The sequence below is a fragment of the Falco rusticolus genome, chromosome 4 (genome assembly GCF_015220075.1).
Source record: "Falco rusticolus isolate bFalRus1 chromosome 4, bFalRus1.pri, whole genome shotgun sequence".
In the NCBI taxonomy this organism is placed as follows: Eukaryota; Metazoa; Chordata; class Aves; order Falconiformes; family Falconidae; genus Falco; species Falco rusticolus.
Genome location: NC_051190.1, coordinates 59,199,279 through 59,225,446, shown reverse-complemented (window position 1 = coordinate 59,225,446; position 26,168 = coordinate 59,199,279). Strand labels below are relative to the sequence as shown.

General features: G+C 40.4%; 1 protein-coding gene across 2 annotated transcripts in view; it reads right to left on the bottom strand.

Moving 5' to 3' along the window:
- The window catches only part of DPP6 (dipeptidyl peptidase like 6), a 422,788-nt gene that overhangs the window by 33,626 nt on the left and 362,994 nt on the right, over positions 1 to 26,168 (bottom strand). For both annotated transcript variants that reach the window (XM_037385816.1, XM_037385817.1), the window contains exons 9-16: positions 25,606 to 25,760; positions 24,375 to 24,472; positions 19,392 to 19,515; positions 18,491 to 18,529; positions 10,234 to 10,341; positions 9,554 to 9,645; positions 7,904 to 7,951; positions 5,609 to 5,727 (exon numbers count right to left, since the gene is read on the bottom strand). In XM_037385816.1, coding sequence (XP_037241713.1) covers positions 5,609 to 5,727; positions 7,904 to 7,951; positions 9,554 to 9,645; positions 10,234 to 10,341; positions 18,491 to 18,529; positions 19,392 to 19,515; positions 24,375 to 24,472; positions 25,606 to 25,760 — 783 coding nt within the window. The remainder of the gene's footprint in view (positions 1 to 5,608; positions 5,728 to 7,903; positions 7,952 to 9,553; positions 9,646 to 10,233; positions 10,342 to 18,490; positions 18,530 to 19,391; positions 19,516 to 24,374; positions 24,473 to 25,605; positions 25,761 to 26,168) is intronic.

The window sequence follows — 26,168 nt, the reverse complement described above, 5'->3', positions numbered from 1 at the left end:
ACACAGACAGAATGAATTACATGTACAATGGTATGAGGAACCTGACTCAGATTATCGTAAATTTGCTTGTGTTGCTTCCCCCTCGAAGGAGATCCTTAAATTGCAAAGTTTTCCTACTCTGTGCTTTTGCACCACTTGTTCCCTATTTATGGAACTGAACCAAGATTTTATCTGGTAGAACCTAAGAGCTATAAATCCTATTTTTAAAGATTTCACAGGCCTATAGGCATCCTTCAGCATCGTAGGGCCAGGAGTGTAGTTACAGAGCTGTTGGCATCACGGCTGCTGTCTCCCAGGTCATACCTGGGGAACAGCAGATGTATACCCAGATAAATCCCTTTCCTCTTGGTTCTTTAGGTATTTTATCAAGCACAGCTCAGTTATATCATTTTGGTCTACAGCCACAAAACTGTCTGCTGGGAAAGGCAGAAATGACTTCATTCCTGTTACCTGCAATTACTGATCTACAGCCTCTAGGATAAGCTGCTGATAACCACAGTGATAGAGAGGACATTCAAATCAGGTGATAATACTTTACCATTTTTGTTAGAAGACTCTACTTTCCTTTCTCCAAAGGGAGAGTGACTTTAAAGTCATTTGACCTGCACAATACTGACAGTAGACAGTATTGACCAGTCAGCTACAAACATGGGTTCCAGCAGAGATAATCTTCAAAGAGCTACACTAAACTATAGAGATTTTATGGTATTTTGAATCAAAACAATCTTACTGTTTCTGGAAAAGGCGGAAGGACTTGAGACCTATAGAAGAAGACGGTGTTCCCTGTTCTGTTGATCTCTTATGAAAGTGAAAGCTGATTTTTCCCAAACTGGTCAGTGCATGAAAGGATAACACAGAGAGCAGCAGCAAAGGCACTGCTCTATCACCAGCAACCCTGCCAAGCATGAGACAATAGTTTTCTCTTAATCCTCATTACAGTCCCCTCCCCTCTGTGTAACTAACAATTTTCTTTGTGTCATCCCTAAAAATGATTAATACTTCCCTGATAACGCACGATTACAGAGAACTTTAATTAGCAGGCTGGTAGGCATTCCATGAACAACACCCCCTCTATAATTTTCATCGTATATTAAATGGCATTAACTGCAGCAACGTATGCATGTGCCAGAGGTCTTCTTCACTATTCCTCTTGTCTCAGAGCTACAAGGCATTAACCCTTTGTGGGGAACCTCACACCTCTTCAAGTGCGTTGAGCTGGACAAGGTCAGCTTATGGCTGAGGTCAGTTGGTGGAGACTGACCAGCTAATGTAAAGGATGCTACGATGCCACTGACCGCAATAAGCAGGGACCTGAACTCCAGGGTCCAGAAAATCGTTGCCAGTTCTGTGTATTCAAGCAAAAGCCTCAGAGACTTCACAGACTTTTTTTATGAGAGTGAAGACACTGTAACCAAATCAGCTACATGGAGTACAAGTCAGACTGCAACAGAAATGGTTGCACGTCCTTTCTTCCCCCATGAACAACCTCATTAGGACTCGTTTTAATAGTGCTGGCAGGTTACACTGGGGAGTGAGGGAAGGAGTCACTGAAGACAAGTTGCATCTCTTTAAGGTGGAAATACTAAAACTGCACAGCTGACTACAGTGGTAGTTGTTGATAAGGCTTCATCCCTCAGAGGAGAAGGAGCTATCACCTAAAAATGGGCTTCAGTGCTTTTTACTGGCTCAGTGTCATCCAGCCTTGCACCGTACATGTCTGAGCCCCATTAAAGAAATAGGAATAAATTGCTTTCCACAGCCAAATCTTGTAATTTCTTATCCTTTTCTCTATGCAATTAAAATTTACATCCGATTCCAACTGAGAAAAACCTCATCCTCAATTAAATTTATGTATGAAGTAGCAAAACTCTTCCATTCAGATCTTCTTTCTGTTTATCTTAGAGGGAATCCGTGGCAGTGCCAGTGCTGCCTTACGAGAGGAGACAGAAGTGTAAGCCCATATTTTATGATGAAAATGACAGTAGGAGTGACCTTGGTCCAGTACATATTGCTTTTTTGACAGTGTCTAGAGGAGATAATCTAACAGCAGTCTGCAAAGCATCATGTTTCCTTAGATCCTGCTACAGTAATTCAATCATGAGCATATAAAATTAGATGAAAAATAAGGTAACTAGCCTTCTGGGACTGAGTGATTGTAATAAACGTTGCCTCCTGACAGTAAGCATTACATTGTCCTCTTGAAAGAGAGGTTACCTTTTATTATAGCATACTTCTTCTCTCATTTCAGTCTGTGCCAGGTAGCACTGCTGTCAAGCCTAGTCTGGCAGGACAGCAAAAAATCCTATAGGACAATTATATGCTGTCTCTAAGGTACCAAAGCAGCGAGCAGAAAACTACCAACTCTTGACTACTGGAATCAAATAAGCAATGCCAGACTTTTCTTTGTTTGTTTGTTTGTTTCTCAAGTTATATATTTTCCCTTTCCATTGACTTTCCTTTAAGTATCACAGAGTACTTTATAAGCATTAGTTGCTTAATCAAATCTTTGAGATCTTGCCATCCATTTTAGAGAAGTTAAGCTGAGTCACAGTCGTGTCTTTGTCTCTAAACTCAGTGAAGTTTGCAACTGAACGTAACAAAGCAACTTAACAAAAGGGATAGAGAGAAACTGAGGTATGGTGGAAGTTAGTCTCTAAGTGTCAGTACAGAAATTGTTTTCAAGCCATAAATAATTGCCTATGCATATGTCCTGTGGACAGCTGAGAAAATACCATTTTTAAAATTATTTCAGGCTTGATCACAGAAAAATAATTTATGTTTAGTTACCTTTGAAGATACATATGGGTCTGACATAAAATCATACACCAGTTACTGCTACAAACACACACTTTTGCAGGCAGTCACAGAGTATACACCAAGACCTGAGCTCTGGGTGTTTTTTATACAACGTAGATGTAGAAGAAAGCACCAAACAGCACTAAGTACTACCTGCCACTGTCTGATCATTAACATCGACTCCAGCTGTGATTTTTTGGGGGAAGCAGAGGTGGGAACTCCTGGCAGAAGCGCTTGGGTAACAGACATTTTAAGATCAACAGTTGTTTGCTCTGCTGGGTAGATGCTGCTCTACCTGCTTCATCAACTGCAGGATAAGCTGGGCTCCTTTATATAGCCTTGTTCAAGTAGCTTTTCCATCCTTGTGTTATATGTACATATGAATAAATATGATTTCCTGCTAATCAAAAAGATACTAGAGCATGACCGCTTATGGGCAACAAAATAATACCCTGAGGAAGTGAGGCAAGGGCAAGGTCTAGCAAAGCAGCCCGAGGAGCTGGGGCAAAGGAACTCTATTAGTTCATCCGAGTGATTCTCCATCGACCTCAACAGCTCTACCCCAGTTGTACGGCCAAAATCTGATGGGAAGATTACTTTTATCCAGAAGTCTGCATTTCAGCCAGAACAGATGTTTCCACTGACCTCACCCACATCAGCTGTAACAGAAACCAAGTGGAGTTGTCTCTGCTGTAAATGTACCCACAGCAGATATCTGAAGTTAAATGGTTTCTACACAAAAAGCAGTAAAAAGAAATGTTTTTGTAAACTGCTTGAAAGCAAAGAGGTTGAAAGACCTCTCACTTTCAGTTACGTAAGTAAGGAATAACTCCATCAAATGTAATGATATTTTAACAAAATCATTGAAAATGGAAATCCTACCAAGGTATCTCTACTTTCTCCTGCACACATAATTTGCAAATGTATCTGGAGACATTGACATCAGCTCCATAGTTCAAGCTTTGCTGCATTTGTGCTACACTGAAAATACAGTTTGAGAATTTAGTCCTGTATAATGAAAATTCAAAGATATATTCAGCAGATGTAAACAGATTTAACTCTACTGATGTTATAATGGAACTATTATTTACAGCAGCTGAGAATCTGGCCCACAGCTTGTTATGCAAAATCATTATCTTGTATACTTGGATTAACGTACATGCTAATAAAACTCATTAATCTCTTTAGGTATCACTGCAGGGTTTTGTGAACGAGGTATAATGTAATCCAAACATATCACCTCATAACTTGTTGATAGGACCCTTTAGAAACTGTAATCTTGTTATTCGCAAAAGCTTCTAATTACAGTAAAACAATTATCTTGTTGCAAAGGAAATGGACACTGTCTCTAGCAGCTACTGACAGCTATTCTTGAAATGAAAACAAGAAGAAAAGTATATAGGGTTTTTCTTTTAAAGAGATAGACTTCATAAATATGATAACACTTAGCACAGAACTGTATGTTTAATGGGAAATGACACTTCTCTGCATACGTGTGCCGTAAGTATAGATTCAGAGATATACAGGTAGTCCATTAAGTTAATTAGGCCACTGTACTATTAATGCTACTTCTCTGTACTGTACTGCCAAGTGTTTTTTAGAATAGCTATAAACGCCCCTAAAATACAGTCTGTCTTTCCTTCTTGGGGCAGAACATATTTTTACAAAAATCCATGTCCAGACATTTTGCTTGGTATTATGTTAACCATTCTATTTCTTCACTTTATCTTGATTATCTTGGTTTTTTCCCATTTTGCCATCTGAAACACTTCTCTGTCCTTGATCTTCACCCCAAACAGGCACTGGCACCAATGAATTTTCGCCAGCCAGAGAAGGGGCTGCCCATGCATTGCCAAACAAACTGCTGATGTTCAGCAGAGACAAGACTAAGCTGCTCTGTGACAGCATATACTTTTCCTTACGCTACAAACATTTGCTTTCTCCTGAGCTGTTGAAAATAAGGCATTTCTTGTTGGCTCGCTGTTTTGCAATAGTTGTTTTAGAGGGCATGCAGCCATTTACGCAGCTTTGATCATAGCAGCGGATGACTGGTGTGCATGCATTGTGCGTGCAATTTAGGATAATCAAGCAGAATTAAATTACATAGGATTAAATGCTATGGAGTTCTGCATTTTGTCTTAACAGACCTGGAGTTTTTTCTTCTATGACTCTTCTGAAATGTTCTCTATCTTTAGCCTTTTGGATACTTTATGGCATTTTCATCACAGGAAATCTCTGTCGGACCTGGAGATTACTCCAAGTCAGGGTAAATTTATGGTGAAAAGGAGCAGTGAAACACTAGATACTCTCTACTCACATTGCCCATTAGGTAGCTTTCTGAAAACTGCCCTTTCTTGGCAAAATGTCTTTTCATTGTAACTTTGAATCCCCCTGTTCACAGTAGTGGTATGAGCTGATACATTGGGAACTCAGTCTCAGTCACCCACAATTCCTCCCACCTGGCTGGCTTATGACCCACAAGCTTTCTGACATTTTATGTTCTCTAGGTTTTGCTGTTACTTTAATTTAAGGATGCTCAGAGTGGCTAGAGGAATGTACCTCTATCTCCAAAAGTCAGAAAAAGGTTGCACACATCTGCTTTCTAGTGTGTGTGGGGGAAACACAAAAAGAAACACAAAAGAAAAAAACACAAAGAAAAAAAAATTAAGAGTAATTTAAATGCAAAGTGACTCAGATACTTAGGCCAGTCTTTCAAAGCTGGCCACAGTTACACAGGATATCTAAAGATATCGGTGGTGGCTCTAAATGCTATCCTTAGGCACAACAACTGTAATAAAAACCCCCAACATACCTTCACATGTCAGTAGGAAGTATTCCAGATTGTGACTGAAGGATGCACTGAAATAAGTACAGTTTTCGATCAGATCACAAGACAGACACCGCCTGTTGAAGTTTCCATTTGTGCTTGCGCTGAAAAAGTTAATACAAGTCCATGAAGGTCACTGAGCAAATGTTATCTGGGAGCAACATTACTTCAACCTTACTGTACTGTAGAACAAGAACATAAATACAATGTGCCCAACATTAGTAAGAGACAAAGCATTTCCATTTGGTTGAGTTTAAATAGCAGTAATGGCTTTTTTTTTTTTTTTTTTTTTCCCCCCTGAATGGAGAATGTATAAAAGGATACTGGTCTTTTTTTGCAAGGTCAGGTGGTTATGAAGGAAGGTATAGTTTTTAAAAGAAAATGATGGTTGCAATTGCATAAGAGGAAGTCATAATTTGGTGAATAGAGGTGTGAAACAATGGAGCAGTATTTCTACACCTACTTATGACAGAAAATGAAGAGCTGGAATTGTTTTCTTAAAGCTTCTTACTGGTTGCCTCACAGGTCTGATTTGCTAGCAGGTGCCTCAGAGGCCAAAGCCCTTGTTTTGGGTTTGAATAGATGCTCTTATAACATCCAAGTAGAAAGGAAAGACTGTATTTAGGGATCTGTTTCTGAAGAAGGTAACGTGGCCTGTCCATATGCTCAGAAGTGCCTTGTAAGGGTCTATTATACATTGAAGAATGAGCAGATTATGAGCAAATATTAATAAATAACATTTTGCATTGCTATAGCATTTTGAAACTTCAAAATGCTTTCCGAATATTAACTAATAGATTTTTCCAGTGTTACTGTAAAGCAGATCAGTGTTTTTTGCTACGGTTTCATGGTAGGAAGAGATGAGGCTGAGCAACCTGTTTAGGGCCACAGAGACTGAAATGAGTAGCTCTTGCATCTTACATGGTTCAGATTGTGTCTCTGACTTAAATCCTGCTTAAAGCTACTAAATCAAACAGAAAAAGAAAAAAAACCCAACACCAAAACAAAAAAACCAGAAAGATCTTCATCTGATATAAGCTGTCAGAGCTCCAGTGGAGCTCTGTGAATGAATATATGCCAAGGTTGCTGCTGAGCTGATGTCCCTGGGCTGGAATGAGAGACAGGCAGACTACCTAGTGCAAGAAATCAGAAATCTGAAGTGAGGCCAGGGTCACAGTGTAATCCAAGTAAGGTCAAGGACGTTGACATTTTGGGCATCTCTTTACCTGTTGCCTATGTGGGGAGATGAGGTTAATGAGGAACCAGGATGAGCTGCATGCCAAGCTGAGCAAGGTGTGGGAAGCAGTTTGACTCATGCCAGCAGCTCATGACTTGGCTTTTAAAATGAGATTTTCTTCCCATTTTAATAGAAATGAATGGTCAATATAATTTTGATTTTTTTTTCTCTTCAAGAAAATAAACACTGAGCTGAGCTACTCTCAAAAAAATGCGGAGTGCAGAGGCAAGGCACAGAGGTCTCGAAAGGGAAAAATGATTCAATTACAGGTAATTTAGTTCACTCTAGTTTCCTTTCCACTGAGGGAAAAAAGGTATGATATCATGTTAGAGCAGGAAAACGTACTGACTGTCCCTCATCAACTGATGCTGTAGCCAGCTCTGCCCTTCGCTGGAGAGGCTGAGATGACAGCAGGGTGATTGAGAAGAAAAATAGGACAAATGGAATAGTGATTCCAGAATTATTATTAAAAAGTTGGGGCTTCCTCCCCTTTTTAATCTGCTCCCGTGATACTTCACAATAGCTACACTACCGATAGCTTACTATAAACCAGTTTTTTATTTATCATACAGTTAGGCAGAATACTAAAGACATCTGGAATTTCAGAAAAAAAACATTTGCAAACATAACATATTGTTATTTCTTCTCAATTTCATGAAAAGGTGAGGTGCTAGAAGCTTCCAGGGAAACTGCTATCTGAAAGTATAAAACCAGTTTATACCATTAGTTTATGTAATTCTGAATTCTTTCAAGTGTTAAGCAGTTCTGCTGGAAAGTTTTGTGACAGTTTATCAGTCTTGAGACCAATTTAAAATTTGCATTAAAATGAGAAAATTGCTAAATGTAAAACATTTCCAAATGTCAAGCATTTTGTGCTCTCTTGTTACACTGTTCTATCTATTCCAGTGACACATTGCAAAATCTTGCAATGCCATTAAAGACAAACACATAAGAAACTATTTCTATTGCCATCACTTATGTAATGATTCGTGTAAGACTGAAAAAATGGGAAATTCTGTATGTGAAGTTAATAAAGCACATACCTGTATAAATGTCGCCTCCTTGGCAAATCTTCTGTGCTGTGGAAATAACTGGGGAGAAAAAAATCAAAAGACAACTGTATCATAATTGTATCATCAGAAGGGCATTTACAAGTATTTCACACAAGATTTTCATTCACATTGCCATTTTCCTGATCTTGTAAAGGCAAGGAAAGTTCAAAATGAATTGGAAAAACATACAGAGGGACACACCGCTGCAGAGGTTCAAGCAAGTATGTTGTAGGCTGCACTACAGTTAAAACAAGCATAGAAATGGTCCTAGAGTGGTCATGGCAGTGGATCAAAAAGGATCAAATGATTAAGTGAAAGAACTTCACATTTTTGCCTCAAGATTTATGGCTCAGAATTTCCTTTCAACACCTTTCTTTTTTCTTTACAACTAGTTTTTACTTCTCTTACCACTTTTCGTTCTTTGCCCAGATACACATCTAACCAGGGTCTGATGCAAATCTCACTGAAATGTCCTCTTTGAAGAAGGGAGTTGGACTTTGAGGGAAGACGAGTATGAAGTTAAAGAATCCCTTGTTGCCCTTGTTTTGTGCCGAGACTGTGGTGAACTCCTTCTGGGGCTAAAGAGTGACAGCCCTGTTGTGCACTGAAGGTAACAGAGAGGTGCCGCTGGAGGTGGCCAACCTCAGCCCAACGTGCAGGTCCAGACTGATCCCCCAGGTGCATTTCACGTGAATAATGACAGACCACAGGATCAAATGTAGTGTCCGTGGGGTGAATCACACATCAGGCAGGATATTCAGCCCTGCCGACCTGCTTCCAAGAACCTGCACTTGCCTAGATGTACGTTCTGATGCACAAATTGTACGTGTTGTTTTCTGCTTGACTGGCCAGCTCAAATGCAAATAGGACTTTGGTGTTAGCTTGCTGCTCAGCTCTGCCAAGTGCTAAAGACACTTATATCGTACTGAAGTTATTGGTAATTGAGGGCATTCAGAACCTTGAAGGAGCATCGTGCTCTTAATGATCATTCAAAGTCTGCCATATTCCAGAGACTTTTTACTCAGCTATTTAGTGACCTTAAGAAACTGAGAGGTGAAAGTCTTGTACCCACCTGAAACTTTGCCTGGAAAGGAAACTATATAGTATTTGATTTCAGCAAGCCTTCCAAACATTTTCTTACATAGTTTCTTGAAAGGAATTTAAAAAAAAATAAACATTTACAGGACTTACTTTACAAACATAAAGGGCAAGTGTGAAGAAGGCATTTTTTTGGTATTCTAACTAAATACTTTTTTTCTAATGCATTGATATTTTTGCAGGTCAATGAAGGATTCTTCCTAAAACTGACTAGGTGGTCAATGAAAATAGATTCATTCCTTCAGAGGTTAATATCACAAGTTGTAGCAGGAGAAATCGCTCTTCTGCACAAATGTATAGTCACAGCACTTTCTATATAGTCACAGAACAAGAGGTTCGAACTATAAAGAGGAAATCAAAACAAAGCAAAAGATATAAGTAATGGTGTGAGAGGTTAAGCCAAAACGGAGAGAGCTTCTCCTCTCTTATCTCCATCGTCTTATACTCAAATATTTCAGGCACATAGACACCACCATTGTAACTAACCCTATAGTCCAGGGCTAAACAAAGGACAGCTGATTCATCAGACCAAAGTTGACTTACATTTTATGCCTCTTTTCATCATATGCCAATATCTTTGTCACATCCCAGTCGCCCGATGTAATAGACTGTAAGTTGTCACTGCTACTATTGGGCTGCCGGAAAGGAAAGAGAATTAGTTTTCTTTATCCTTAAAAGAAGATATCTGAGCAAAGCTGCTCTTCTGAAAAAGGGAGCTCTTCAGACTCCATTGCCTTTTAAAAATAAACCAGGCATCTGCAATTTCCACCCCTCCCCCTGCTATTTCTGTGAATCTGCAGGCATAGAAATAATAGAGAGTCAGACTCAACCATAACTCCAGTGAAGATAATGGGATGAACACAGCACAGAACAGCTTCAAACCCCTTCCTCTAATCCAGCATGCCCACGAGCTTCTGATTAATCCTTCATGGCAGTGCAGGGATTTACTTATTTACGTACAATTCAGGCGGCATTAAAAAACCAAAACAAAGCAATGATATTGTTTGGCAAGAGGCAGTTGGTCGATCTTTTTCTTCTGAGTTTTTCATTTGGAAATTCATGTTATCTTATGCCCCAAATAGCATCATTCAAGGTTTTCTTTTATGCGCAAGACCCACATTCTACATTTGCACCTTCCACTCTTGCCAGCAGAAGCACAGATACTGCTTTTTATTGCTTTCTGCTGCAGGTGAGACCCAGGAAAGTGGCAGCGAGTGAGTCACCTGTGATGACGACATGGCGATGTGGTAGAACTTCCCTCGTCCTCCCTGGGGAATGGCTCGGACAAAGAAAAACTTCCGCCCGTCCTTGGAAAAAATTGGCTCTTCATTCTGTAAGCGGCAAATGTGAGGGTTGTATTAACAGCAATTTATTGTATTTAAAATTGCTCAGCACTGCAAAAACCTGTCAAATTAATTCACAGCGGAATAGGGAGTGCTCTTTAACAGCAACCTGAGGCAAATGAAAAGCCCACTGAAAACTGGAGAAAGTTTTGAAGATGATTGCTCCTTGCTCTCAGGAAAGCAGACACCTCTCAGCTGTGGGAGGACAGGGAGAAAGGCAGCAAGGAGAGTTCCTGGGCTACAAAGTAAATTCCCATTTGCAAAGCAAAATACACACATACAGCTGACTGCTCGGGGCAATTGGAATAAAGCTTTTAGAAATGGTTTGAATCTCACTGGCACAAGTATGACAAACCCTGTTTACTCTCCTGGAAGAACTGATCTATTTCTGTCCTCGAGGAAACACAACTACCAGCATCTAACTGCTGTCTTTTCCTACTCTCTTACAAATGCTTATTTCACTGAATTATTTATGAAAGCAAGGATATCTTGAAAAACCATCTTTGACACAGAGCTCCCAGGTGAACGTGATGATTGACTTTTATTGGGTGACTAGAACTTTCAACCAGATAGAAGAGACTCAGCAGAAGGAAATCAAATACCACATATGGCAAGCAAGCATTTCCTGGAAGGGTCTTTGTCTTCTTTTTGTACAGGAACCCTGAGGCACAGGGGAAGTCTCCACTGCAGGAGATGGTTGAACAACAGATTACAAGGGAAAGCAGAAGGATGGTCCATATGGTGTGGCACAGTAGCACTGTACCGAGGGAACGAGCTATATGAAGCTCCGCTACTCTGAATCTGAAATAGTTGAGAATAAAACTAGAGCTGAACCTCTGCTGAACCTCCCCTGTGATGTCAGGCTTTTCTGGGGACTGGCTTGAGCCCTGCCTTCCCTGGACCAGCTTTGTGGATCCTTCTTCTTCAAGGGCAGTCAACAGGGGAGCTGCTGCTCAGCCTCTTCGGGGTCCTCCTTTGGTTCAGTGTTAAACACACCAGCTTTCTGCTTGGCCCATGTCGAGATAGCGCACGGAGCCAGCAAGAACTTGATTGTACAGGGAGAACTTATGGCTAATGCAAACACCTACAGCAAAGAAATAAACATTTTTATTTCTCATAAGCTAACACATTACTCTTACTGTACGTTCTTTTGTTCCCAGTTCTTTACTGATTAATTCTTTTCCACTGTTTATCAGATCTATCAATACTGCGTTAGGTGTTCAAACTGTTTGTTTTTCCTTTTATTTCCTCCTGCTTAGGTTTTCAGTATATTTTAAAACATGCCCATTTACAGCTTGTTGCAGCTCTATGAAATAATGGTTTTACTTGCTTCTGACATTGTTCTGGAACCTGAAACATGAAACTCTATATTATTTCCAAATGTCTTTCATGACAGGAGAAACCTCATTGAAAAACAACTGTGATAACTTGGGCAAACCTTCTGCTTGATAGGTTTTCCTTTACTGAGGTAAATAGCAATGAGTTCACCCTACATCCCTGTATCTGTGCCTGCTGCATTATATATTCCAGCAATCGGTCTCTGCCAGCGAGAGCAGGCGTTGTGCAGATTAGTTTGAGGTTCATTCGGAGTTACAGGGGAAGGAGGTACATGGCACAGGTGACAGATGTGAGGCTTTAACACTCGGCTGATATTGTGAGACAGCCTGTTTGCCTCTGTTGCTGGAAAGACAATGCATTAATACAACCAGAACTTTGTTTAGGGTCTTGGCAGAGATGATGACTTATCCCAGATGGCAAATGTAGGGGGACAGGACATCAGGCTGAAAGGCTTTTGGAACAGGACTTTATACTGTAGGGAGCTATAACAAGCACATAATTAAAATATTCTGCATGTGATACAAACAGTTTGAGCCTTTGGTTGACTATTATTGACTGAATCCCACAAACAACTCTAGAACAGAATAGCCCTCCTTGAAAACAATAGGAGATTGGTTTAAGTGCTGGTAAAAGAAAATACTTTTCCCATGCAGTATGTAGGGAATTTTTGGATATTGTTGCCACAGGAGGATTATGGAAGCAGTTGGTATTAGAAGGTGCAAAAAGGGATTGAACAAACTCATGATTCATTAACAGATCCTAAAGAGAATAGACATGGATATAGTCTCAAATGTCTGCAACCATTTTATTGTGGATGGTGGTGAAATATGAGAGGACTGGAGGGCGGAAAGCAGCTGGCTCACTCACTGTCCTTAAATACCATCAGCTGCTGTGCCTGGTAAGGACAGAATGATGGAGCAGAGGGAGCAGCGGTGAGACTCAGGGCACTTCTTAAGTCCTTATGGCTCTTCTTGCCCTTCTGCTCAGCTACATCTCTGTATTTAGACACATGAATTCTACCCAAACAGTCAAGGCCAGTGTCCAAAAATCCTCTACTTTGTGCAGATGAAGGACAAAGTTGTTCTCATGTCAGCTGCACGTAGCAATAACACAGGGCTCTCAGACTTAGGTGTAAGGGAGAAACAAATCCACAGCAGCTTAAACTAAAGCTTAAATCTGACCAAGTGTGGGTCCCTGGAGCCACTGGCCCTTCTGGGACCCATGTGAACAGACAGTGGTTCAGGAAGCAGATCTACCCAGGACTGCTCATCTGCAATGGGCGAGTGTCCCCTGGGTGGAGGAGGAAGGACATAGAAGGCTGGAGCTGAGGACTGCCCAGTCAGCCTCTAAGCTGAAAGAAAATCACTAAACAAAGGATGACCCTGTGGCTGGAGAAGCAATCGGTGGGACTAACAAACCTACATTGCTATCAGCAAAAGAAAGGGACAGCAACTCCATCTCCAGCAACGTGTTTCCCGCTGTGTATCAAAATGATGCCACCAAAGACTTCAGCTTTGGTGGAAAAGATAAGGTGATGGCAGGCTGCAGGAGGGCACTGTAACTCTGGAAGGGTCAGTGCTGCAGTTCAGAGTTGCGCAACACAGGTCAGTGGATCTGCAAATGGTCGGGAGAAGAAACCAAGGAGTGCCTCAGAGGCTTATCCCAAGTTAGGTAGAATCAGGATGGATGAGGGGACATGCTAAATGCAGTCTGAGCTTCTGTATCTTGTAGAGTGGGGCATTAAGTCCTGAAGTAAGAAATAACAAAAGGAAAAAAAAAAAGATAGAATGTATTGAGCGTGTTCAGCTGTGTTTGGAGAGGGATCACTGAGCATCACTGGATCTGCAGCCACCTGAGGAAGACCCCTCTGGTGAAAGCAGGAAAGCCAAGGAGCATGCAGGATGGTGGGGAGTGCACAGGTGTCTCTGACCTGGAGGATTTGCATGACCAAACGTGCACTGCAATGAACATTGAAAGAGAAATTGCCCCCTTTACGGTGAGTTGGAATGTGAGAAATCCATGTGGCCCTCTAAGTACAGCACCACCAAACCCACCCACACATTAACATGGGCCAAACACTCATCATATTGCAGCATCACAAGTTGCAGCTCCAAACTGGCCTGCCTGTGCTTTCATGGTTCAACACATTCCCTGCCTCCTGCTCTTCTGCAGTATAGTGCCTCACATGCTTTTGGCTGGACTCCATGTATTTCCTCACGGAAATCAGAGGGAATGCAGATTCTTTGAAATTTGTTTTTATTACAGACTAAGAATTATACTTTGGTGAGAATTATGTTGTTCTGATTCATCATCAAGTTTTAGAAAGGAAAGCAAATAATCTGAATAACCTAATCCCTTCCAACTGATCCTCTGATGCTTTTTTCCTTCCTCAGCATGGTCTCCTCGCCTCTCTGTCTGATCCACCTTTGCCCAGATCCCATAGTTCATGATTTTGCTCTGCAGGTATTTATTGTTTCATGGAAATGTCCCAGTACTTTGAAGTGTCACAGGGCCATAGCTCTGACAAACAGCTGGGTGTGACATGAATCCTTTTAACTCTGCATTTTGGTAAACACTTTGTGGAAATCCAACAAATTGTTAAAAATGTGCATTGGCTTTACTGTGACAACGAAGGCACCTCCTCTTTTGGGCACAAAGGGAAGCTCTCTTTTCATCCCCTGCCACACTCAGCACCCTGTGGCAATGCTCCACCCCTGTCCACACGCTCATCTGTGCTTGGGTGCACCACACCAACCGCCATCTCTGAAGCCAGGGCACCTGCACCAAGATACAGGGTCATCAACTGGCGAGGAGAGGAGCCCATGCCTCTGGGTATCAATCCCTCAACTGGATGACATCAGAACTCTTTGTTTAAGCATCAGAGGCTCTGTTTGTAGCCAGAAGCTGCTTCATTAACTCGGGCAGATGAATTTGGGTATTTGAATTATGGGCCTCTAGGCCCTATTTCTGCTGCATCCTTTGTCTTCAGGGCAACATTAGGTCAGTTATGGGGTTGTTACATGACAAAAGGGTTTTACAGGGTGACAAAGTCAGTCTTGTTTGTAAGGGTCTCTGACCCCTTTTTATTTTAATAATCTCATTTCATACTGTGTATTAACTATGTGTAAGAATCATTACTGGCTTATCAGTAAGGCAGATTAATGATTACATATTCCAGCAATTCGTCGCCACATTAAGGCAAGGAAGTTGTGAAGGAAAAATGGTGTGAGGTTTTCAACATCTCAACCTTTTGACAAAGCAAGAGTCTTTAGTTTCAGACTGAGATGATCTGAAACACTAGGGAAATAGAAGGACCGGAAAGAAAAATGCAGCTCAAAGGAACTATTATCAGGGGAGGCCAGTCAGCCCATGCAGGTGGGTTAGGAGGTCATATGTCTCTAAATAAGCTTGTGGCAATCTCCTGGTCCTGCCAATGTCAATGTCAAAGCTTACAGCCTTTGGTGGAGTTGGAATTGCACCCTGGGTCATAATTAGATTTGTTCAGGCCACATTCATAATTAAATAAATTGATTAAAATGCCAGTAAAATTTATCTTCAGCAGGTGCTCAGAAATTGTCCTATTTCTCCCTGGCTGACTCATTGTCTGTATATGACATCACTGGCACTGTTGGAAAATGGCCTCTTCCCAAACATTGAAACAAAATTGTTTACAGCTAGAATTAATGTTTCAAATAATTCGTATATTTAAGCAAAAGTATGAGTAAAGTTCAGTCTGGCTCTTATGCTCAGAAGTGCACAAGCAGATATATAAATAAAAGCAGTAAAAACTTCCAAAGTCCCAGGCAGTTTTGGTGAACATGTGTCTGTTCCTATCTGTGCAAAAGGTTTGAAAACACTGTCCATATCATCTGGCAAGGAGTGACAGATACTTTCTAGCAAAGCCTGTGTGAATACAGTGTAGTTCTCATTATACTTTGAGTAATTTATCCTATTTTTCAGCTCCACAGACAGTGACAGCAGTATTTCTCTTTGCCTGTGTTGGAGAGAGGCTTTCCAAAGATTTTGGATTTCAATGAAATTTATCCGTGAACTTAAGTATAGAAGGGAACATGAGAACATTTACTATGAACTTTCATATGCAGACTATTGAATGTCATTGCATTACCAAACTACTATAAAAAAAAACAAAATTCAAATTCTTATGTCTTATGCCCTATCTCAGAATTCCCACTATTTCAGACCAGTGAAAAAAGTCAGCCCTGCCATCCTTGGCCCCTGGTATGTTCTGATATGGATGTTCTCTCCTCATCTCCTGCTCCCAGCCTACTGTGAAGTTTGCCCCTATTCCAGGAAGACCAGATGCACTTGAATTCCCAATGAAAAGGTAAAGCTCCTGTATGATTTTCAAACCAGGTGTATGGAGGACTTTGAAGAAGTATTTTAAAGAATGAGGCAAGCAGTTCAGTTCCTCAGTCCTATTGATTTAAAACTGGGGTACTGCTCAAAAGGAGATCTGGTCAAGGGAGCATACGGAACAGGTTGGTCCATTGACTGTGTGACCATACCAGCTAGCTACAGAGGGGAACTGGGCACCTGGCTCATATGCATTTGCCTATATTAAAACGTCTCAACCAGGGAGTCTTCATCCTGAGCTGAGTCACACTCCCGAGTTCCTTCAGTAGCTGGCGAATGTGCAATTCATCTCTCTCTTAAAGAGGTTAGGGGACTCACACCAGCACTTAACATTTTCACATCACTCTCACAGTCAGACACACATGCCATGAAAATAACTTTCTGGTTGTCTCAATTAATGTGTCATAGAATAAAAGGTAAATATAGAAAATACAATTATCCTAGTAATCATATATTGAGTCAAAACTAGAATTTTAAGTAATTTTGCTGTCAGAAATACAGGTGAAAGAGCTCTATCATTCCTCAGACTCTTACAAAAGCCTTTGGAGAATACTGTCAAATGTCTCCAAAGTCCATAGGAAATGTCATCTGAGTTTAGTACTGAGATGTCTGACCCATTTGGCTGTAATGAACATGCTTCTCTAACCTCAAACTAAAGTATATGCTGTTTGGAGATGCAGTAAAACTAGGTATATTTCCCTGGAGCAGGCCCATTAGAGGCTGGCAGATCATTTACTACAGTTATTCAGTGCAAAGCACCATCTTTTAATGTCTGTCTATGTAGTAGGTAAATGACTAAAGAACCACAAAGAACCACGGCAGTGTAAAAACACAAGTTCTACTATACTGCATTAATGGAAGCCCCAGTAAATAGCAGTGAAAGTATTAAAGTATCCTTGGATCTATAAAATAAATGAATCCTTTGAAGATTATTATTTTTTAAGATACAAAACCTGGGGAATCTAATTTTCTCTTTACTTGGCTTATCTTTTAAGCTTTTGTTTTCTACTCAATCCAACGTTGTTCTTATGAATGTAAAGAATACTTTGGCAGCATTTTTATTCTATACCTGAGTATACCAGCAAAAGATTATTTCAAATGCTTGGAGCACAAAATCTATTTCCTCTGTAAAACCCATTTTTATCTGGATCAGACATAGCCCATTGCTGTAGGACAGTCACTGGAACAGAGGAGATCATTGTTCTTGCCATGAACTGATGAACTGCGGTTTCTACAGGTTCTTGGATCCTTTGAACAAGCTGTGACAAAAATGTGAAATGCTTTAAATCTGGACTAGAAAAAATATAGCACAAGACCTTTATCTGACATGCTACTCCCTGCCTGGCATTCACATATTCCATGAAAAACAGTTCAGTGTTGTGGCTGAATTAGTATCAGCAGCTTCTCTCCCAAGAACAGCTTAATCAAATCTGAGGTCACTTCACAAACTGACTCCTGGGGAAGTGTTATAAATGATCTTCCAGAGATTTACATGCTGGAAATCTACAGGTTTTATACAGACATATGCTGAAAAAACCCAACTCTGTTCCAAAAATTAAAAAAAAAAAAAAGGAAAAAGAAAAAAAGGAATAGAAAAATCCCATAAATCAAAACTTCTTGCAGGTTAAAATGTTCTGTCCTATTTTGTATACCTATTCTTTTCCCCAGAGTTTATTTTCATCTTTGTTTTATTTCATTTGGGGGATGGGAGCATGTAGCTATATAAAGTAATATGTCATGCATAAGTTACAGTGTCAGAAGAATTATGTGCCACTGTTGTCTGTTAAAACAGGGTATTAAAATCCATCAGGCAGCTTTTCCCCGTTCTGTGCTCCACATAAGCCCTTGTTGTTTTAACTGCCCCATCGACAACTTAGCTTCATTTTTTCACCTTTCTAACATCTGCAAATAACTGCAGAGTAACACAGAAAAAATTGTTGATTTTAGCTTAAGTGACTTAAAAGTCCTGTCTGCATGATTTTGGCTCTGAATGGACATAGCCCCTCTTGATAAAATGACCTTTGATCGTCTCTTTTCAACAGTAGACTTCTCTCCTGTCTAGAGGACCAGAAAACAACCACCATACTGTTTAAAATCATCATTAGTCTCAAAGAAGGATATGAAGGACTCCCTCTGAGGTTGATGAGTCTTACATAGTTACTGTCAGGGTGACCTTCCACCAGCATCAGCTTTTCATCTCTTAAATCCAAGTAAATTGCAGGCAAGAACTACGGGACCTACCGGAGAAGATGGCACCTTCCATAAGAGCTTGTTTATTACTAAGAAACTCTTCTGTATAATACAAATCGTGCCATCTTCCAAGCAGCTTTCTCAGGTCTGGAAATCAGCTTTTTCTCTTTGGGGGAAAAGCAATGAAACAAAAAGCCTACCAAAAACTTGATTGCAAAGAGAAGATCGCTATTACCTGTCTGTGCAGCCAGCCTTCACTTTCGTCTTCATGTTTCTAAAACAGAAGAAGATCATTAATACCAGACTTTGCACGTATGACATTTTGCTTATTAGTGCAGGAAGCAGTTGGATTGAATCTGAAAAGTTGTTCAGAAATACAAAGAAACTGTTTAAATATGTGCTTCAGGAGTGTTATCCACTGCTGCTCTGCTTGTCTTTCCGATGAATAAGCATGCACTCATTCAAGAAAGCATTTTACTCATACAGATGAAACACATAAATGCACAAGGTACATTATTTGCCAAAGAAATAAAGCTTGTTAAGAAATAAATAAAGGTTGAAATGAAAGTTGTTAAGAAAAGACTCTGCACTGTGCTGTATGCAACAGTCCTGCATCATTTTTTCAAGGGATGGATGTATCAGAACAATTTTCTACTGTGGAAACACCTATGCCAGTTTAAAAGATGGTATCTGCTGATAATTACACAGGTTATATCATTGCACCATTTACATTAATGTGTCTAGAGAAGGGATTAATTAACTACAACTGAAATGCAGGTAGATAAGCACGAAGCATTTTAAATGGAATTAAATATATATAACGCCATTAAACTAGAATGTTGAAAAGATATCAAGGTTACAAACTGTTGGGGTGTGTGTGTGCTTGCGCATGTGTACAGTTATTTCAAGACAAGTAATGCCTCTCTTACGCACACAGACACACAGAGTGTTTCTGGCTTTCTAGAAGGTGTAAAAAAACCCCAAACAACAAGTAATTATTGCAAACTGTTTATATTCCATGTCTGCCTAAATAAATGTGTGTCAGCTGAGCTGTCGCCAGGTAAAATTGAAATACTTTCTCCTTGTGTGGGTTCTGAAAACCTATGGCAAGAGGCCATGTGGCTCATCTCTCCTACCTTTGTGCAGACTCCCGTGGTGGCATCACACAGCGTCAGGATAGACACGTTCTGGGCCCTGTTCAGCCAGTTTACTGCCACCTTGGTGCTGGTTGCCCACTTCACCATGGTTATGTAGTAGTCCCTGCAAACACAGACATAAATCAAAGAACTCACGATACTGACATCCCAATGAACTGGCACATGGCAGAGCAGTCGGAGGCTGCTGAAGGCAAGTGGTCCAGGAGAGATCTCTGGTTATTAAGAAAGCTGTGTCTTGGCATCTCTAGGCTGCCTTAGGTATGGATTTTAACCCCTAAAAATGACATTTTTAGGGCTGCGCAGGTGTTTTATCTGCCACTTCTGAAAGTCATTTTCAAAGAAGGGACGAACGCAGAGATAAAGAATCTTTAAAGTTATTCCATCTCTGAGAAGGATTGAAACACCTTCAGCTACAAATTTATGCACAGGTGGAAAAGAAATTGCAAATCAATTCCATTCTGAGCACACTAAGCAGTTGACTCAGACCCATCACCAGCAATGGTTGGATTCTTTATGCTTACGAAGAGCTAATGGCCTCTAAATATGCCTACTACATACCAAAATATCCGTGAGTGTTGCATTAAAAGGAAAACAGCAAGAAGGATATGGTTTAGAGACACAGGATTTCTGTAAAGCATCTGGTTGCCATAAAACATCAGCAGAGATGCGAGTCTGAATTGGCAAAACTGGCATCCCACACTCCTTGTACTACTGCCGGACATATTCAAGTTGTGGCAATACTTGGAGTAAATCCCCAGTGAGTAATGGAACCACTCGGGCTGGGCTGGAAAATACAGGATCACAAGTAAATACCCCGATGGCCGCCTTCACAGAGCCAGCGTGCATTGGTACCCACAGCTGTCCACCTCTGCAGCAATTTAGGGCTTCACCACCTGATCTGCAGGGTAAAACTGGCTGAGCTGATAACACCGGTGATGTTATAACATATTGCTGGGCTACGTGGGCCAAAGACATCCTTAAATTGTAATATGACTTTTCACAGCATACAGTCTGTAAAAAATTTATTAGTTCATTTGTTTGCTGTGAAATATGTACAAGGAATTGTTGCTCTCATTGGAATTAATGTGCTGTGTCACTGGAGAGTACTTTGTGTTCTGGCAAGCGCTCCTGCATATACTGAAGAGAAAGGGCAAAAGCAACAAAGGCCTGTTTGTCTAGCGAAATAACAAGTTGGAAATTGATTTTGTAGGTTTCAGTAATATTTAGTGCTTGAATTTGGCTGGGGAAAAACAACAGAAGACCTCAGTGACTGCACCCGCTGCACTGGAAGGAAGGATGCTTCCAGGTGAGACAACAGCAGTCTGAAAACTCAGTGTCTGAAATAGAATTGTAATTTTACTTTTTATCAGCAACAGTATAGGCCCTAAGAGGAAAAAAACAACAAAGCAAAATTAAACTGTATAACCATCTCTTCTTTCTTTCCAAAATTAACTGAGCAGATACAGTCTCCCCAGAAAAGCAATGTGAATTTAGTACATGTTGTGGCTTGGAGCATTTTTTCCATAGATCCAATTTAAAGTTTGAAGGACATATATTCAATTTTTACATCCCTCTCACTGTTTGAACACAGGAGCCACAGTTCTTTCTCAGAAACTTTTAATTATTATTTTAGGTCAAACATTCTCTTCCCTACCATCCCAGAGATGGGCATGGAGTCTCAATTTCTTTCTGAAGCCTCTCCCACCCATCAAGCCCAAAGATACGCCAGCCAGCAGACAACTGCAGATGCTCATACAGTTATTACTCTAGTCTCAGAGTAGCGTGGAGTCTTTCATTTACTTCATTTCACATCTTTTTGGTAGGACAACCAAGTTTTATGTTTCCTATTTTGCAGAGGAAAATAAGACAATAAGGTGTGATTCATTGCAGTTAATTTTAAACATCTGCAGCTCCGGCAGCTGCACCGGTTGAGCAGCCAGCGGAGAGACATGGGGAGTCTGTGCACTTCCCAAGCCCTCTGCACCCGACCTGTCCCAGATTTTATATAGAGCTGATTTAAGCAGAAGTTAAGTAGAAGCTATTTCTTTGCATAGAGCGAAATCTAGACCAGCTGGGACCTGAGCACTTCATTTGTAGGCATCCACACAGGGTTACACCCTCCCACAGGAAAAGAACAACTCAACTAAGCTCCTTCAGGAAGGGTGCAGTTATGCTGAGCTTTGTGGTATATTTCTCCATCCCAGTAAAGATGTTGGTGGTTGGGTTCGCAATCACCTGAAACTGATTATTGTGCAGCGCCCTTATTCATACCCTAGCTCTACTTGGCTGATTTCTGCAGGTATGGATCTACAATATGAGGTATGGATCTACAATATGAATACTTAAAGCATGACAACAATGATAAAGCCATAAACACCACAAAGAACAGACAACGGCACATTATGTGGCCAAATGATGGGCAGCAGCCCAGCCCGCCGTCCCTGGGGCACAGCTGGCTCCAGCCTCTGATCCAGACTCCAGTTGTCTGATTTCTCCATTATTTATTTGCTCATGACCTATGCAAGGACCATTGATGATTTCTGCACGCAGGGGAGATAAGATCTTTCTTTAATTTGCCACCTGGGATGCAAATATGACATGAGAAATAGGTCAGATCATGGTCTAATTCTGACCACCTGCTGATGTAATTCTTGGGGTCCAATGGTTTTCAACAAAATAAAAAACGCCTGTCAGGCATTAAATGTTATAATACTTCTTTTTCCCCCTGCAATTTCTACCCCTTCCCATCCCTTTTTTTCCTCCAGAAAAGCGTGGCATTGGAGAAAGTTTGGCAAAAATGCTGGAATAAAAAAAAAAATTTAAAAAGGAAGAATTATCACAACTGTACCTTTTCCCCCAAAATATGTTTTCCCATCATCAGCTTTGCTTTTTTTCTTTCTTGTTTTGTTTTTAACTGAAAAATACCCCAATTGTGTGGAAAATTTCTGACTTCCTTTAATTCTGAAAGAAAAAAGACCCTGGTATATCTGCACTTTATTCTCAGCTTTATTAATTGTACTAAACCACTTTGCTCTGATAAAAGGAACACCGAGAAGCACCACTGTGTCCATATATCATCTGCATGAACAGATTGAGCACACTGAAATGCTTCAGATAGGACCGCTCTGCTTGAAGATCCTTATCACCAGCTTCCCCTGCTTCTTTGAAACTCCCTTCTGTAACTAACTGTACGGTACATCCCTCTTGCCTATTTTAATGAATTGTTATCACACTAATCCTCTCATTTCAGAAAACAGATGCATAATGAAAATGCACCCCTATTGCTCTAGCAGCACTACTTATATCATGCCCTAGGGATGGCAATTGCCACGGTTTTGATGAAATATACAGAGAGTAATTAATTATGATATATTTTGCATCATTTTAAAATATTGATTGCAACCAAATAAATTGCAGCCACCCATAACCATATAGAACAAATTTATTAACAACACTTAGATCCTGCAGTCTGAAGTTATTACTATAATTAAAATATTTCTGAGTCTTGCTGTTTACAGAGTATGCTAGCAATAGAAAAATTATATTGTCCAGGAGCTGCAGTTCTGATACTGTGCTTGGGATACTGCAATGGGGATGCTGCAATCCTGAATTGCTGCCTGCTCTATACAGACCTGAAGTTGTATTTTTGAAAGGCCAGTGCATTAATGCCCATTTGAATTGGTCACAGGTCATATACATTTTTTGTTGCATAAATAGATTTGGAGTATTTTAGAGTTACTCAGTGAAAACATGTTGTGAGGCTGACACTACCTTTTCTAGCAAAGAAAGGCAGCTCCCACCATAAATGATCCTACTGGTTTAGTACCCACTCACCAGATGACTACACAGCTTATCCACCAGCCTTATATATTTATCCTGCATAATAAAGATCACCCCTGCACCCTCCCCTGCCCTCCAAGCTGTCCTGTTTCATCAGCTCTGTGCTGTATCTCTGTCTTTATTGGCACTGGAATTACAGATCCAGCAATCTCATTTAGCAATCGATAAAAACAGGTGAGTACGTATGTTGGCTGGACGCTCCTACACGAACAAGCGATGCGCTGGGAACGATAACCTTGCATGACATTTGGCAGGGTCGCTACGGGTACTTTAGACGTAGAAGCAGAGTCTGGTTTCTCTTGCCCTGCATAAAGCTACTTCAAGCTACTGAAATTTGGATTTGGGTTCTAATCCATGAGCTCTGCTGGGAGGAGTGCCATGCATTCCCTAAAGCTGCTTCTCTGCTGAACAAGGGAAAGTTAGCTCAATGTAAACATAAACATGATACACCATGTAACATAAACACACACAACATAAACATAAATGCAGCTCCAGCTTATGTACCACATGCTGAAGTCCAAGCCAAACTTTTAAACTTTGCTGCACGTAGACTTAAGTGCTTACTTAATTAGAAATGAGTGTCTAAGTAGTTGGCTGAATTGCAGGCCAACTTCTAAAATACACTTGCCCTAAAAGCAACAAAGAGTTTTCCTTTTTATTTTTAAGGAAGATTGGGCAATGTATTTGCAGAATGTCTGCCTGGTTTCACTGGTTTATGTCACAAAGCAGTGAGCTCGTGGTTGCTGTGCTATAGGGCTGCCCTGTTCCTGCTTCACAGTCTTTCATACAGGCTGCAGACAAGATCCCTTCCACAGTGATTACATGTGAAATGAACGTGTTCTTACAGATATGGGGACATTTTGCCAAGTTCTCCAAAAATAGCCCTACTCTGAAGTCAGTCTGTGTCACAGCAATTTCAAGTAAAAAATGAATAATGGTCTACAAAATACAAGGAAGAAGAAAAATAATTTGAAAAATTTCAAGCAGATTTACACAAAATGGAACTCTTTAATAGTGGCAAAGAAAGATACTGTAAAATGATCTTGAAAAAACTCAGAGTGAGCCTGATTTCAAACCCCAAAAGAATTTGGGTCCAGCATCCCAGGGTGAGAAAGCACCTACCTCATTCTCTGATCATCTGGGGGAGTCATCTCCAGGTCATGGGTAGGTCCATTCAGACCAATCACATGCAAAGAAATAGTTGGATTTTCCATTCCAGCCTGGATTTTAAAATAAGAATAAATTATCATACCTTATACAACACTCAATGGTTTTGATTTATTATATCCCCATGAATTACAAAATGCATTCCCATTGTATGGGGTTGTGGACTGGACTGCTGTGGTCATTCCCAGGGAAACTGCAACCGTAGTGATGTGGCACAGAGGTGTGGAAAGGTTGGTGATCACAACCAAGGGTTAATTTTACTTAGGAGACCTCTAGCCTTGGTAAAAAATGCCACTTTTCACGGTGACTAGAAATATTGCTATTTTATGTATCTTTTGATAAAAGGTTGTCTAACAGGATGATGGTCGATAGAGTGAAATACGGGTTCATTTTGTATTGTAGGAAAGGGCATCCCCTGCTGAATCACTGTTACTTTCCACAAAACCTGCATGTATGTGGATACCTCTCCTGTTAAATTATGGTTCAATTTGGACCAACATGTGAGGGCTTAGGTAATCAGCGCATAAAGCAAGACACCCAGAAGAAATGACTGCAGCACAGTACACTCCTGTACTGTTTTATAGCAGAAAATTACAGCAATAACAGCAGCAGTGTATCAATACTGGCAGAGAGCTCTGCCGGTGCTGTGTACCCACTGCAAGGCTGCTGTACAGGTCTCCACAGTCAAGGAGAGATGGGCTTTTAGAGCCTTTTCTGTCTTCATTGTGTTCTTTGTAATGCTCAGGCACAACGTGTCTCCAAGCCCAGGCTATCTCCTCTGACATCAGGCCATCCTGGGTAATCTAAGGAAGCCCAGATACTGCATTTCCCTTAATTATAAAATAAAATGTATTATTGTAGAAAAGTTGGCTTCCAAACTCTCAGGCATCAACAATTCCATTCTAGCGTGGAAGCACAATTGCCTTTGTGTGTGTACAGAGGACGAATTTTTAAATTTTGTTTTCATTATATTTAGAATGACTAATACCGGAATCAGGAAACTGAAATTTTACAAATACAACTGAAGAGTAATGAGGACCATGTTCACTGGGGAACAGCTGATCTTCCCTTAGATCTGTTTATTTTCATTGCCTATGAATGTGCAGTATTATACAGTCTCCTGCCTGAGCCTACTGGGAAAAAAAAATTATAGAACAACAGGACTGTTTGTTTTATTTTCCCTTACCTTTGGATAATGATATGTTTTCACGGTTGGGTAAAGGCTGCCAGTGTATACCGGGATCTCCATGGTTGGGACTCTGGAGGCATTAATTGTTGCATATGCTAACCTGGTACCATCAGGAGACCACCAATGAGCAATATGAGTCTTCAAGATCTCCTCTAATTATTAAAAAAAAAAAAAAAAGCAAGAACAGAAAAAAAGTCTATTAGGGGTAAATTATAGTTAGCAATAAATGAAACAGTATAGATACGAAAATTCCAGTCTAATCACAGCACAGGGAGAATGCCACAGGAATATCAATTAAAAACACTCATTAAATTATGCTGTATACACAAATGAACACAATTGATAACAATTACTCTGAATATATAGGTTATTAAGTATAATTATCTTGCTCAAGAAACATCATATTATTCATATTAGTACACATATTCATGACAGCACAAAAGGCACTGCTACTCCTACTGTGTGTCCTGTACATGGATATGTGAACATATATATGTACACTGGGTTCCTACCTGGTAGGAATAGGATGGCAACGTATCCGAGGGTCCCCTGGGGCTAAT